Source organism: Myotis lucifugus, unplaced genomic scaffold (assembly GCF_000147115.1).
Source record: "Myotis lucifugus unplaced genomic scaffold, Myoluc2.0 scaffold_204, whole genome shotgun sequence".
NCBI classification, from domain to species: domain Eukaryota; kingdom Metazoa; phylum Chordata; class Mammalia; order Chiroptera; family Vespertilionidae; genus Myotis; species Myotis lucifugus.
Genome location: NW_005871252.1, coordinates 1,711,601 through 1,727,625, shown reverse-complemented (window position 1 = coordinate 1,727,625; position 16,025 = coordinate 1,711,601). Strand labels below are relative to the sequence as shown.

Below are 16,025 nucleotides of genomic sequence, written 5' to 3'. Positions count from 1 at the left end.
AGTGGGGATAGAGAAAAGCTGCTTAGCCTCCAAATAATATGACAGGCAGTTCATACCAGCCACCACAGCAATCCTTTGCAGCACTGGCACTTAACTGTCTGCTGCACACAGTGCTAGGTGGCGATCAGGTGTGGATATGTCCTATAGAATTTGCTATTAATAATGGCAAAAAGACTAAACATTTACTTCATATAAAAGTAAACTTATATGGACCCAGGTTACCCCAATAATACCTTTCATCTAGCTCACTTGCACAATCACATATTTTCTTGCATTAGACTGCACAGGGTGGGGTTCCTGCTGGCTTGCCAGGAAATGGCTAAACCCTGGATACACCCATGAGAATATGTCACATAAGAATGGCAAGTAATTTCGTGTGTCTTGCAAAAATGGTCAAGAGCTACTGCTTTAAAAAATATCTTTTACGTCAATTTGTTGACAGTGTTTTTTGTTTGTTTGTTTGTTTTCTGCTTTTCTGGAGGGAAAATATTGAGGACTTTTTACTTGCTATGTTACATACTTCTGATGTTTGAATTTTTTACAACCAGCATGTATTGCTTTTGTAAGCAGGAAAACCAATAAAGATTAAAAAGAAAAACCCCAAGGCATTTGATTTTATTTTCGGTAAAATGGCTTGAGTCCTTCATGGATTAGTCACTTTATTTTATCCCCAGTTCAAAACTGCTGGGTATTAAAGGCTCTGCATGGCCCGACGACAGCCCGGCGTGCATGTCAAGGCCGGATGGTGGAGTGGCGTAGCCTTTGCCTGCTTCCCTGAAGCAATGCTGGGAATTCCTGGCTTCTAGAGTCTTGTGGCCCCTCTGGTCTAGCCACCTCCTAGCTCCAAGGACATTGTGCCCTGCCCAGTGGAGCCCAGGCCAGGGGGCACACGTAGGGGCTGACATTCATCTGGTTGTGAGTCCTGCCACAGAGGCTGGAACAGCCTGGCTAAGGGAGCCTTTTCCTAATTTGTCTGCCCAGATGGGAGCCTTTTTCAAACCATCCTTCTAGAGGTGGTGCCCTCCTCTGTAGTGTGCAAAGGTGCTGTGTGTGGTGGCGGTGGGTACTCTTGCTGCTGCTGCCCCTGAAAGCCCTGGCCACCCCATACATGGGTTTGCAGAGAGCTCTCATTACATCTCATGGTGGCTTCGAACGGCTTGGCTCATTTTGTCATCCTGGACCCTGGCTTGGAGTGCAGCATGAATGTCTCCCATGACCCAGCCCAGGCTTGTTCCATGGTCCTTCGGGGAGGGAAGGGCTGAGTTTCAATCGCATACTATGCAAACGGATAATCAACTTATTCTGCCATTTTGTCCACTAAATATATACTAAATATGATATTCATATGTTTCCTTAGTCGAGTCTTTTCTTCCACTGATTTTGGATTCTTTCATGACAGCACTTGATCCTCACTAAACATCACCTAAGCAATTAGCCCCCTAATTGGAAAAGCCTTACCCCTTTGGTATAGACTCGTGGTCATTTCTGGCAGCAACAATAATGCCTGATATTTGCAGGGTTCTGTAAGTTTTTGTCCTCATTAGCTTGCTTAGATTTTGGTGCTCACAACAACCCTGAATAGCGGGTGGGTATCCTTATGCCCATTCTACAGATGTGGAAAATGAACCTCAGGAGGATTCAATGACTTATGTCTAGATTTCCCAGTATCTACATAATTGTAAAGGCAGTCAGCCACGAAGCAGAAAGACTTGGTGCTTCTTTCCTTTTAAAGATTATTTGGTGCCTTTAAATTTATGTTATTATCTCCCTGGGGAACTCAAGGGGAAAGGATATGAGAGTAAGAAATGGAGGTCTATCCAGCTAAGAAGTGGAGTCGGCAATCCTTCCAAGGCTCCATCAGACCCTCCACTCCTTGGATGGCCTCAAGCAAGTCACTTACATCTCCACTTCCTCCATCTATAAAATGGGAATAATTCTTACCTCCCAGGCAGGTGGTGGTAAATGAATGCTCGCAAAGCTCTTTGAAGATGAAAAGACCTACATAAATGGGAGGGAAGCTTCAGGAAGCTTGGCATATCATTCTTGGCAAGGACCAGGACGCCGCGCCCTCACTACCCACAACAGGCTCTGCCACAAAGAGAATACTGAATATACGGAACTGTAATTTTCATCTGCTAGCTAGACTTAGTTTTTTTTTTTTTAATTGTTGGTTCCTAAAATGCCTTCCTGAGAGACCAATGCATCCAGATGTTAGTATTTTAGTCTCTACTTGAGAGAAAAAGAGCACATCGAAGGAGAAGTCACCTCTCTATACCAGCTGTCACCAGCAAAGTCACTCAACTAAACTCTCACCCGGGCTGGTATGGTTTCGCAGGAGCGTCGTGGAAATGGCAAGATCCCCATGTATAAATACAATAAACATATGTGTCATCCCCTGACATCTTGAGCCTTAGTATTAAGTTGATATCTGACTCAAAGGGCCCTGCCAAACTGTAAACATTAAAGAAAAAAATCCCGTGCCTTACTTGGCCCCCTCCCAAGTCCTATCCCTTACCTACTGTTTAAAACCACTTCTTAAAGGCTTTAACTTGACTGTGGTTTCTGCTGAAAACGCAACAGCTTTTAAAAAATCATTGATACAGACACATAAGCATGCCTTAAACAACTGAGAGGTCAAGCATTTGCAAATAAAATAGATCTAAAATAAAAGACAAAATTGGAGTTTTGGAACTTCGACTATTCCCTTCAGTCTTTATACAGGTAAAGGTGCATAAGAGTTAAAACACAGGGCCAGAATGCCCCATCGAAATTCAAAGAAAGCGGAGCTGTGTTTGCAGGAAATCTCTGAAGCATAAGGACAACAGGCACATCTTCTCATGTGGCTTTCTGAGAATATGCAGCTAGTTCTGACAATGGGAACAGAATATTAATCCTTTGTAATATGCTTCTATCCCTACTAGATTAAGCTTTCCAGAGAAACTGACTCACATTCCCTGATGCATATGTATCTCTGCTAAAAGCCAAAACCAAATGAGTTCTTTGTCCCTAGACAGGGAAATTCTGTCAAATCAGAGAGAAAGAAGACTTTTTATATAGAGGAACAATGGATAACTTTGATTTTTAGAATCATTTCTCTCTAGAATTCTCCTACTACACAGTTATACACAAAAATACCTAAATTTGAGTCAATTGACTCTTTACCTGTTTGGGTAACTAGGTAGTAACCAACTAAAGCCTTGAATAAATTAATTGAATATCAAGAGAAGCAGCTTCTCAATACTTCACTTCGCTTATCCAGTGCGTCAAATCCTGAATAAATTATCATCCAATAGAAGGTGATGCCATTAAGATCAGCAATACGAGTAGTTTCTTCTTTTTTGCTTTTTAAATTTAACCTCTCTATTGCCTTTGTAAACAATGAAACATATTTGTTGCTGAGAATTTGTGGGGTTTTGAGAAATCAGGGACCAAGACAGAGGTATCTGGCCATTTGGCCAAATTACTCCCAGTTGGAATAAGGTCCCTCTAAGATTTTAGAATTAACTGCATATTTTTTTTCCATATATAATTCTGGAAAATCTTCTAGGACCTTGAGATCAGAAGCATCTAATAAAAATCTTCCTCTTGAACCTCTCAGTGTGGGTTAACTGTCATTTCATATCAGCAGGAAAGAGAATCCATTTTATAGTACTAAGTGGTTAGACTCTGCTGAAGGGAAATTCCCAGTAACTTCTTTTCCAACTATGGGTGTGTGTCCCTTATATAATTCTGGATCGTACTAGACAAAAAAAGTCACAGAACTGCCTCTAATCTTATCTAGCAATCAACCTCACTCTAGATACCAATACCTTTTTCCCCTTAACAAGAACAATTTTGCCACATTTAGGTTAAGTCTTCCTTTGCTCACAGTTGAGAGCAACGGGGTCAGTCAGCTCTTTGCTTTCATCATTCAGAGTCTGTTTTTCACAACAACAGAAAAGAACATCTTTAAAACCAAACCAAATCTGGAGATCTTATCTCATTTCTGCGTAGCCAAAAACATCAGAATTACTTTTACTGCATTTTATGAAATAACCTTCCTTTACACAATTCCCCCTAAGTTCTCATATCCAAGCCCAAGAAGATAACCACTCCATGTTATAGCTCTCTTATCTTTGCATCTGCCTATGCATACCTCAAGCTATACCCATTGTACAATCTTGGTACTTCTATTTAGATGCTTTTGCTTTTTTTAAATGGGTACATATAATATAAAAATAAACAAACCTGGTGCTTCAATTACAAGTCCAAAGACAGGAAATGTATTGACACAGAAATGAGTCTTATAACAAATAGGACATTTATTAAAATCTATATCAGTTCTATGACTTCTATGAGTATGGCATACAGCATACAGCTTAGCATACAACATTACAGTTCACTGAATAAATCATTCAAAACATTCTGTTTGCCTCAGAATACTCCTTAAAGAGCCAAAGTCTTCTACCTCAAAAGTCAGCCACTGATTGCTAATTCCAATTGCACAATTTCTATGACCACTTACAGTGCCATCACAAAAGTCAGCTGGATGCAGAGATGCAGAAGTGGGTCAAAATAACAGGAATCTAGGTTAAGTCACCAAAGCTTACAAGGTAAAGGAACCCATTGCTTCTTTCCACTTACTTGGATGTTTTTTTTGAAGATCAGTTACTGTTCATTGAATAGATCACTTAAGAAATATTCCCCAACCAAATTAAGTTTGAATTCACGGCAAAAGATTGGAAATAATTATAACTTTAAATCTTGAAAATACATTCACACTTCTCTGTATTAAGCCATAGAAGACTAAAATGACAACAGATCCATAGTCACAGCCATAGACTGGTGAAACCAAAACCTTCTTAGGCCATTTTAGTGGGTGAGGATGGTTAAGAGGATAACCCCACAGCCCAGATCCCCACTTTATGCTTTCTCCCACTTCACAAATTCTCCCTACAATTAACTGGGAGAACAGAACTTTGGGCAAGAGACCAGGGAAGGGTCTGGTCTTATTAAAAATCACAAGCAAATTACTTAGACTTGACAGAAAGAGAAGTGTACCAGGTAGGTGTTGCCATATTAATCATTTTAAGGCTGTAGGATCTTGAAAGATCAGTGATCAACTCCCCCTGGAAGAAAAGTTCTTCTAGGTTCTCAACCTACAATTTCCAGGACGTAGCCAATGACGTAAAAACAATAGACATGGCGAGTTCTAAGCTTTCAAATAAATACATCAAAGATGCACCTCAGGAATGCAGTTCAATGTTGTTGATTTTTTGAAAATTCTCTTTCATAATGCTTTTCTAAGACAGGCAGTGCAGCCAGGCCGAGGAATAACCAGACAAATGGCCTGAAGAGTGTGCTCTGACACTCTCTCTAAACACATGCTCTTTAAACTTGCTTATTAGAGAAACATTTCCATTCTTAATTAAAATATATACGATCAATCAGAAAACAGATAACAATGCTTGCTGAAATCTGATGCACATGTATTGCTATGGCCCATGCCAAAGGGGAGAAAGCAGAGCAGGAGGCTGTGTCTTCAGAGGGAAGGGAAAGATAGAAAAAGGCAGCAGCGCCTTGGGGACATTAAGCAGCTGTGAGATATGAGGAGAAGGAATGCTCTGGACCAAGGTAAGAGATTGACAGATTTATTTTAAGAAGGTCTGACATCTAAGCATCAATTCACAGACTACAACACCTAAGAAATGTCATCCCCCCGCCCCCCGCCCCCAAACAAAAGGAAATGTATATCTTGGGTGTTTATCTTGACGCTACCTATTTTTATGTAAGTCATGCCCTGGAGGTGAGGTAAGAATGCCATAGCCATGTGAAGATAGCAAAATAAGGTTTGCAACATCATCCCATTTTTCAGTTTCTACTCCTGGAGTCCAAGGAGCTTCCCTTGCCTGCAAACATTTCACGACCCATCCTGAAAGTCCTGCTATCAGCCTTCCGGCATTCGGCAATGTGTCTGCCTCGTGAGTGAGTGAGTGTGACATTATCATTGGAATAAGTGCATCTTCCTAATTTGCAGTAAAAGTGCACCATTCACACATTTTGATATTTCAGTAAAACGAGGTTTTGAAGTGCGTTTCACAAGTGACAGTGGCACGTTTCACATCAGAAGGAAACACGGTCTGATGGCTAGCAGCGGCAGTGGCTATAGGCACATCTTACTGTCCCAGCAGGAGCTCAGAATAGCAGGTCCCTTTTAATGCCAATGGCTGCTACCATCTTAAATCATCATCATCATCCACACACACACACACATCACACATTCCACACACTCACACCCAGCTCCATCCAGCTGCCAGTCCCACCACCACTTGCTGAGAACCTGCATGGCTAGCATCAGGGATGCAGAATTTACATAGAGCCTGCCAGCACCCCTCATCTTGTTGCATTAGCTTCACTGTGTATGAATTAGGGATGGAAGAGAAAACTTTTTTGAAAGGAGTTGAGTACAATCTTGAAGGTAAAGTGTCAAGATTGAGTTTGTAAGCTCTAGAGCCTGGGGTTGAATCCCTGCCTATCACGTGCTAGTCATGAGAACTTGAGGAGATTTCTTAACCTGTGCCTGATCTTCCTCACCTTGAAAAAGATCCCTACCTCATTACCTCATTATTATATGGTACCCAAATACAGTGCCTGTTGAATCAATGCCTAGCTCATAGTAAGTGCTCAATAATGTTAGCTATCATCACCATCACTTATCTTTTTTTTAATGTTTAAAAATTGATTTTTAGAGGTAGAGGAAGGGAGAGGGAGAGGGAGAGGGAGGGTGGGAGGGAGGGAGAGAGAGAGAGAAAGAGAGAGAGAGAGAAACAACCATGTGAGAGTGAAATATAGATTGCTGCCTTCTGAATGAGCCCACAACCTGGGCATGTGCCCTGACTGGGAATTGAACTAGCAATCTTTCTTTCAGTGCATGGCACAACACTCAATCAACTGAGCCACACTGGCCAAAGCAACCAACACTTATCTTTTAAGGATGGTGGTATTTGGTAAGAGTTGCAACTGGAGTTGAGGGAATTATTAGAAGAATGAAGAGGGATAGGTCATGATGTTTCTTTTAGTTGAAGACTTGGAGTTTAGCAGCTTTATTTCTAATGCAGAGGCCTAACAGAAGTGACAGCAGGTACAAAGCATGACTGGAAGAAACAGTGCACACTATGTCAGCTGCCCACTTTGTGGGAAAGCCCACAGCCTGGCCTCTTGGAGAGGTGGTAAGTGGAGGAAGTGAGAGAGAGAGACCTCTAAGAGCTGTGTGGTGAAGTGGGGAAAAGACTGGACTAAGGTTAGGAGGCTTCTACCTGTGTAATGAGCAACTTTTACAAAACACCTGTCACACTTTGTGACCACCTTCCTTCAGGGCTCAGCTCCCTCATCTGCTCTCGGGTAAGTGCTGCAGACCTGGGCCTGCTATCTCACACTGCCATTTGATGAGTAAGTGTGAGTCAAATTGTCATCTCCCCAACAGTAGACACATCTTTTTACAGCAAAATCCACCAGGTGCCATCTACTCAGGGAGAAGTGGTGGAAAAAAGTGGAAGAGAAGCTCACCTGGCAACCAATTTGTCTATTTTCTCACATTTTGGTTTAGAAAGGGGAGCACCCTGAAGTGTTCTCATCATGTCCAGAGTGAAAGGTCAGGCAGAGTACTCACTGGAGTAGAGCACTCTGTTCCAATACACCTGCTCCCTCCTTTTTTTGTCTTCTTACAAAAACACACAAAACAAACAAACAAACAAACACACCACAATGTTTACTACTGTCAATCAAAGAGAATTCTTTTTAATACCATACCCTGCCAGTATAGAAGAGACAGGGCAACACAATGCTAATATGGTATTGATGGAGAAGAAAGTACTTTTTTACCTTCAAGGTAAACAATGTCAATGGAAAGTGCTAGGACAGATATAAGCTGTTTCTTTCTCTTTCTCTCCCTCCCTCTCCCTTTCCATCTCTCTTTCTCTCATTATTTGTTTATTTCTCAAAAGAAAACATTCTCCATCAGTAAAGCATTTTAGGACCTCAAGCTACATGGTCCGCAGCTACACTGTCTAAGGCATTATATGTCAAGGACCAAGTCCAAGGCCATCCCAAGGACATCAGGCACAGAGAAGTAACTTCTGAAGCAGGGTCTGGCGGTAACACCGAAGCGTACTCAGCAGACAAGCGCCATCCTTGTGAGATGTCGGGAAGCCAGTGTCCCGAGGGGAGGCTGGAGTGAGGCCAATGCTCCAGGAAATCAACCCAACTACTCACCGTGAACTGCCCTTATTTTGCCTTCACTGCTATTCAAAGGGACCCAAAGCAGTCACTGAAAGCAATTCCAAGAAATGGAGCTAAAAGAAAATTTTTTAAAGGCTCAGAAAAAATCATTTGAAGAAGTGTGCAGACTTCCAAACTGAAATTCTGAATGGGACAGGATTTTTTTTTTTTTTTTGCAGGGGGAGGAGGGGTGCATAATCTTGGCATGTTTGTTTAAAAAGAAATTAGTCACACCTCAAACACATCCACCAATAATCAGAAAGATAGCTAACACCTGACAGGAATTATTCATTTAAAATATCCTTTAAAATATGTCACAAGAATAAGCTTGACTGGTCCTCACCCATCCCCACCCTCTAACATAAACAAATAGTCTTTCTATTGAAGCCAATTTCTTGTTCTTGGAATCAGCTTTTTGAATTGTCAGTTAGGCAAGATGAACTGATAACCTGACCATGAAATTTACCATTGTCAATAGCAAGTCAGGTAACTCTTACCAAAGAAATATTTCAAAATGTTTCTTGAGGGTGAATTCATCCATCTATGACACTGCAAGTCTTTCTCCTTTTCTGGGTCTGTTGAAGTGAATGGTACGCAAGCAGGACATTTCATTTGCCAATTAGATAGCACAGTCCATTTTAGAGTGAATCTACTCTTTTCCTTTCTTTCCTCCTTTCCTTTCTTTCTTGATTTTTGGACATTCCCAATAAAGTTCAAAGTATGTTTTCTTTGGACATAATTTTACAAATAGTCTTTGAGAACCTATATCAAAGTTCAAGTCGCTTTGTAAACACAACATCATCAATGAAGCCGGGAGATCTTAGGTATAGTGATAGCAATGGTTTTAAAAGATCCGTGTGATTTTTATATTGTGTCATTCCAGGGACCTTCCTGAATGAGGCTTTAAGGAAGAGATTAACATGGAGAAAACCAGCCTTTGAAAGTGGCACTCAGGCTGCCTTCAGTCTAACCTGTGAGGGAGGCATGGGGCCGAGGAGACCTCAGTCCCACCTGATACCACAGTTTCCTACTCCTCATCCCTGTGGACTTCGCCAGGCCCCGCATTTTATTCAACTATAACCAAAAAAATGGGGAGCAAAAAGGATGATGTAGGAGAAAATTGAAAACCCTAAGAGCCAACTATAATGAATATCTTAAACTAATGATGTATTTTATTTTATTTTTTTAAATATATTTTATTGATTTTTTTACAGAGAAGAAGGGAGAGGGATAGAGAATTAGAAGCATCAATGAGAGAGAAACATCGATCAGCTGCCTCCTGCACACCCCCTACTGGGGATGTGCCCGAAACCAAGGTACATGCCCTTGACTGGAATCGAACCTGGGACCCTTGAGTCTGCAGGCCTATGCTCTATCCACTGAGCCAAACCGGTTAGAGCCTAATGATGTATTTTAATATTCTAGGAATTTAAATTTGTATTAACTGTTATTTGAATTAATGTCTGGTGTGTGTATTGAGAGAGTAATTGCTGAACTGGGGGAAGTGAGTTACAAAGACTTCAGCAATGGGTATAAATGGCCAGTGGGCCAAGGGGTGTGAGGTCCCGAGGAGCAGATCTAAGATCTCCGAGGTTTCTCCAGGAAGGCTGCCACGCATTTCACTCCGGTGCTGCTCTTCCCCGCCTACAGCAAAGCCCAGACAAGCCCTGGGAGAAAGGCACGGGGACCAGAAAATAAGCAGCAGTTCCTACATTCTTCAGTAACATCTCCCAAACCTTAAAAAGTGAAACTTGAAGAAAGCTCATTTTTGTATCTCCAAACCACCGAACTGTGAAATGGGATGAAATATTGATAGTTCCACATGACATTTCATGGGGAAAGCTTCTGTGTCACAACTACCATTTCCATTGAATTCCCAGTGTGCCCTTGTCTTGACCCCCATGGCTGAGTGAGGTCTGCCCAGCCCAGAAACAGCGAAGTCTGTGCTGACTGCTGTTCAAGCACCGAGCTGCCCCAGGACCAAACTCTGCTGCCTCTGAGTGACTTCTGAACTGGTGGCTGAAGTCAGAATTCTCCTGTGATTACCAGAGATTATGACAACGGAAGTCACCATTCTGGGGTCCTTTTGGGCAGGAGTCTCCCTTTGGTTCTCCCTCCATTCAGCTTCCCTCACTCACTGTGTGCTATACAATTTTGTTAGTCAGGGAGTAGTAATTCTGATCCAACCAGAAGCCTGTATGATCAGGAGTGGGGTATAGACAATGGACGCCTACTGCTTGGGTGGAGGTGCTCCTGTGTTGCCTTTGAATGTCCTTCTTTTTTTTGTTTTTTTGTTTTTGTTAATCATCACCTCAGGATATTTTTTTCCATTGATTTTTAGAGACAGTGGAAGGGAGGTGGAGAAACAGAGAGAGAAACATCGATGTGAGACAGACACATCGACTGGTTGCCTCCCACACGCGTCTGGACCAGGGCTGAGGATTGAACCCGCAACCCAGGTACGTGCCCTTGATCAGAATTGGACCCGAGACCCTTCAGTCTGTGGGCCAGCCGATGCTCTATCCACTGAACCAAACTGGCTAGGACGAATGTCCTTTGTTTTTGTTATTGCTGTCATCTATCACGTTAATTTTCTGGAAGAAGAAAATTAGCGGCCAATATTTTCTTCCAATAAAATCACTGGCATCAGTCTTTACCCCAAAATGAGGCTTGACCTTCAAAGTAGTGATGTCATTGCCACAAACTACTTTGAACCACTTCTTTGGCAACTGTTCTCCGTACCAATGAGATGAGAAAGACAAGTTTGTCACTTTATAGTCTTTTTTTTTTTTTAAGGAAAATGGCCTGGGCTGATTTCTTCTCTTACTATTAGCTATTGGTTGTTTTCAAAAATCGAATTCAGTTTTCCAGGAGAACAATGGCCACGATGGAAAATATTAAAACACTGCTAAAGGAGCTTAAAGTAGATCCAGAAGAGGAATTGCATATGGGTTTTTGGCAGTGACCGTGAGCATTTTTGGCACAAGTATTTATTAGCCTCCCCAGTGGAGTGCCTTGAAGGGGCAATGTTCATGTGGGAGCATACCTCCCAGTACTTTTGTTAAAATAAAATCAGCTTCATTACCTAATAATGTATATGACTTTGGGAGGAAACTCGGAGCCTCATATTTTATTTCTCCTCACCATACCGTTCAATTAGAGTGGGCTTCGTGGAAATTCTGATTCCATTGCCATCGCTGCTGCACTCAAGTATGCTTTCTGATGTCATGCTCTGAAATAAACGAAGTTGTTTGCTACAACTACCTACACACAAATTAGAAAATTATATGACAAGGCGTTTAATACAGCCTGCAGCTGGGACACAGGTTATTACCGAAAGTCGTTGTCGGCATGGTTTCTGGTTTTGCAGTAAAAGAAGATGACTTGAAAGGACTCAGTGGTTTTGATGCTCTTCTGGAATGAAAACATTCAGTGAGTGCAGAGCATCGGGCTGTCATTAATGTCAGCCATGCGAAAACACTGTCTCCAAGAACACTACCGTCATTTCCCTGCCAAGACCAGGACTTTCCACTCTCCGGCATTTCGGGCACTGGGCTGGTACTTTCCCAAAAGAGAACCTTTGGGCGATCCATTCTGGGTACTCCAACACATAGAACACTTTTCAGTTCATAGGTGGCCCAAGGTTGCCAAAGTCATCCAATAATTTTGACGGGAAGATGTGTTCCTTTCTGAGAAATATTGAGAGTGAAGGATGAAATCCTCAAACTTCGGAAGACAAGTATAAATACTACATTTAAAGGTACAAAATGTTGGTTCAAAATAATGTGGTGGATAAAAGTATACAACTATCGGAGTAGCTTTATATTACTTCCCTTGAACTTCTTGATATGTACAGTTTAGCATAGTCTTATTGACAAAGTAGACAAATTTCTGGTATTCTTGATATGTGTGATGCTGTGTAACACCTTTTACGTACTGTGTCTGTTGCCTGATTATGTTGTAAACAAGCAACAAAACACCATGCTTCATCCCAAAGTTATGAGGGTTGTAGAATGAAGCGCGCTGTGTGGGTGGAGTTAATGGTACAACATTAAACAACAGAGTTGCCCTGTATTTTCTCACTCTGCAATCAACTGGTGCACAAGAGAGAAGAAAATAAAGCTATTTTCTGAGGTAGGGAGTAAGCATTAGGAAGTGGTATTTGCTATCATATCACCAGGGTACTTTGTTGTTCCTGTTATTTTCCTCCCCCCATTCATGGTCCATGAATTAATTTAAGAAACAAACAAGGCATTCGGGAATAGGCTAAATATAAAACAGTATTTGCTCTACTCTTTGGTTTCAAACACTCTAAGAGAAAGATAACATATATTTTTTTAAAATCTCACTCAAGGATATGTTTTTATTGATTTTTTTAAAGAGAGAGAAACATCAATTTGTTGCCCCCCATATGTGCCCTGACCGGGGACCAAACCTGCAACCTAGGTAAGTGCCCTGATTGGGAATTGAACCTGCATGCAACCTTTTGATATACAGGAGGATGCTCCAACCAACTGAGCCACTCAACCAGGGAAATACCAAATTTTGGATAAGAAAATATTTTGTAATTTCCCAGGATGTCACATATTTGTCATACTTGCTGTAGTGGTAGTATGGCATTTTTAATATTACATTTTTATTGCAATGATTTTTAAATCTCCAAGTTGAGTTCTCACAAAGAGATTGCCTGAGTTGGGGAGGGTGGGACATCTGGTGATACACTTATGGTGATCTTTTTATTTCACTTATGTTCTATGCTTTCAAATTATAAACTGAAAATGCAATGTCATTTTCCATTCTCTCCTACCTTATTTTTAATATAAAAAAACAAAAAAATAAAATTCTATTTTATTATTTGTTTGTGAAGTAGCCACATGTAAGACTCCAGGGTTTCTTCATAAGTGTCTATTTTTTCCACAGCCATCAATTAAATCACAAAGACAATGCAGCTCATTTCATAAAACAAAATATAAGTGATTTTTGAAACTAAATGGCCAAAGGACATACTTGCTTATATTTGAGCTGCTTTTGACCCAGAAAAAATATAGGAGAGGAACACCTAAGACTTGAAATCTTGATGGGAATTTTAATGTTTTAAGTTGTTCACACCCAACCCCAAATATATTCATTCAAAAAAATAATGCTTAAAGTCATAAAACTTATAATCTAGGTATCAATGATTTCCCCCTACAGTATTCAACAAAAATGCATTAAGAAACTTTGCTACAGAATGATATCTGGAAAATATCAACAGAAATGTTATCAATGATCAATCCGTCCCCTTATACATTAAAGAGATGAAAACTATTGTCACCATACAATAAGCTTTCATTGGGAAAAAATTAATCTTTCTTAATGTTGTTTGTTTTCTTCAAGGGCAGTCGGAAAAAAATGAAAATGTGACTCAAAGGAGATGAAGAAGTCTAAATAATGCTACCTTAATTCTGAAATAATAAAACTTCAAGCAATGAATGGCTGAATTCACACCTCAAATTACACCAAATACAGGCTTATAAAAATAAGTTTTCGTTTGTGTGAAATCATGACCACACTTAGAGAAAACAAAAGAAGCGTTTTGCAGAACTATGCTGGCTTTGCTGCTCTTTCTGCTAATTTAGATTGTGCAAAAGATTCATTGTGTGGACCACTTGCTCTTTGTCACACTCAGGCAACACCTTTAGAGGCAGACAAGACAGCTATGCAGTAAGCAGTCCCTTTTCATCTTTTAGATTTCTGCAAGGAGATTTCACATGATTCCATAAGTGAAATAACTTAAGCAATAACTAGAGCTCTGCAGGGAATATGCAACACATTAATATACCCAGGCAGAAGAGATCTATGCATATTTACTTTCAGCATTTGGAAATGGCTGGTGAGAGTGATTCAGTGCCCTAGCCTGTTGTCTTGATCATCTCATGTCTTTTAAGCAAAAGGAAATGTATACTGCATAATGGCTTTACCACTCTGACCTCAATGTGGAGTAAAATGACAGATAACAAGAAGTAGAAGCTGGTCACTTACACAAGAAAATGATTTGGATGCTTTGGCTCATTCTGGTCTCTGCTGAGTTACCCACATCCTTGTCAGCAGATGTGGCTGACAGTTAAAACCTGCTATTTTGAAGGCTTAAGATATTAAACACAATTTGGGCGTAGGAAGAGTCATTTTTTCATTTCATAAGCAATCGCAATGCGAGTCCATTGCCCACACTAGTTCTCCCCAGGAAGGGAAGTTGAAAGATCTATTGCCTTGCAATGAGCCTTGCTGGACTTCTTCCTCCGAAGCTCCTTAGCTTTAGACAATCATAGCTTTTGTTTGGTTTAGGATGCTCTAAAGAGCTAAATGACCCTTTCAAATCACAGATTTCTGACCCTTAAGGACCTCTGAGATGACCCAATCAGACCCCTCCTTTTTTTTTTTTTAAAGTAACTGAGGCTCTGGGAGGTAAAGTGATTGTTTTGAGATTCCCTAGCTGGGGTGAAACCCAGGAGCGGCCACCATCCACATCCGCTCATTCTCCTGCCATCTTCCCAACATACCAACTCTCCCATTTCACAGATGGAACAGTAGAACCAGGGTCAACAGAAATCACTCACTTGAGAGGAGTGGGCAGAGATTAGTTTATTAGGGTGGCTGGCTGACGCCTTGGCAGCTGCAGGGGGGGCGGGCTGATCTTGAGGACAGGAAGTGGTATAGTTCATGGTTCACATTAGGAGAGGCAGTACACTTTGGCATCACAGACAAAATGCTGGGCAACTAAGGGCGAAGAGAGGTCCCAGCAGATCAGAAAAATGATGGGAGAGCCACGGAGGAAGATTACCCTAGAATGAACCTGTGTTCACTTGACATTTCCCCCAGTCTCAGTCCTAGCCACGTGCACTTCAGACATATCTAGAGCTACAGAAGCTTAACTTGCTGGAATGCTACGTAACTATCAGCCCTCTCCACATGTTTAGAATGGAACATCTATGGAGCAGGGGCCTGTCTTTCTCAATCTCTATCCCCAGTGCCTAGATCAGTGACTGACATACAGCAGGTGCTCCAAAGAAGTGGGTTAGAGGATCCTATCACCTGCTTCTAGCATGTACTAGTTAATCCCTATCACCCTAGAGCAGCGGTTCTCAACCTGTGGGTCTCGACCCCTTTGGGGGTCGAATGACCCTTTCACAGGGGTCGCCTAAATACATCCTGCATATCAGATATTTACATTACGATTCATAACAGTAGCAAAATTACAGTTATGAAGTAGCAACGAAAATAATTTTATGGTTGGGGGTCACCACAACATGAGGAACTGTATTAAAGGGTTACGGCATTAGGAAGGTTGAGAACCACTGCCCTAGAGGGAATGAAAGGGTTGTTAAAGCTATCCTAGACAGCCCTAAACAAGTTTTTCTTCTAGTATGGAAACTCTGCGGCAAGAACCAAAATAACTTAAAGGACTCCTAATTTATCATAAAATGAAACAAACAAATAATAAAATCAGTGGGGGCAAGCATTCTTTTTTGAACTACTTTTATGAGAACCTACAACCCAAAGATGCCAAAGAAATTCACAGGATTAGGAAAAAATGGCCATGGGAGCTGGGGGAGGGGGAAGGGACACGCTCATGGAGAGAAAAATGGTAACTACTCTTCTGACATCAAGGGCTAGCCCAAAAGTAGTCCTCACATGGGCGCCCTGTGTGTGCTGTTAGATGTCAGGAGTAGCTTTAGAGATAGACAGATGGGAGCCTAAATGTTAAGTAGGCCACTTATTAGCTCAGAGAT

General features: G+C 41.2%; 1 protein-coding gene across 4 annotated transcripts in view; it reads right to left on the bottom strand.

Annotated features, from left to right (window-relative positions):
* Nucleotides 1-16,025, bottom strand: part of RORA (RAR related orphan receptor A) — a 67,102-nt gene that overhangs the window by 40,913 nt on the left and 10,164 nt on the right. Inside the window, exon 1 of one of the 4 annotated variants that reach the window (XM_023761251.1) lies at nucleotides 11,591-12,318. The exons of 1 other annotated variant lie outside the window; for it this stretch is intronic. In XM_023761251.1, coding sequence (XP_023617019.1) covers nucleotides 11,591-11,849 — 259 coding nt within the window. In that variant the 5' untranslated portion in view covers nucleotides 11,850-12,318. Of the gene's footprint in view, nucleotides 1-8,753; nucleotides 9,298-11,590; nucleotides 12,319-16,025 lie in introns of those variants that run through there. 2 more of the 4 variants (XM_014463276.2, XM_023761253.1) reach the window with 2 other exon arrangements.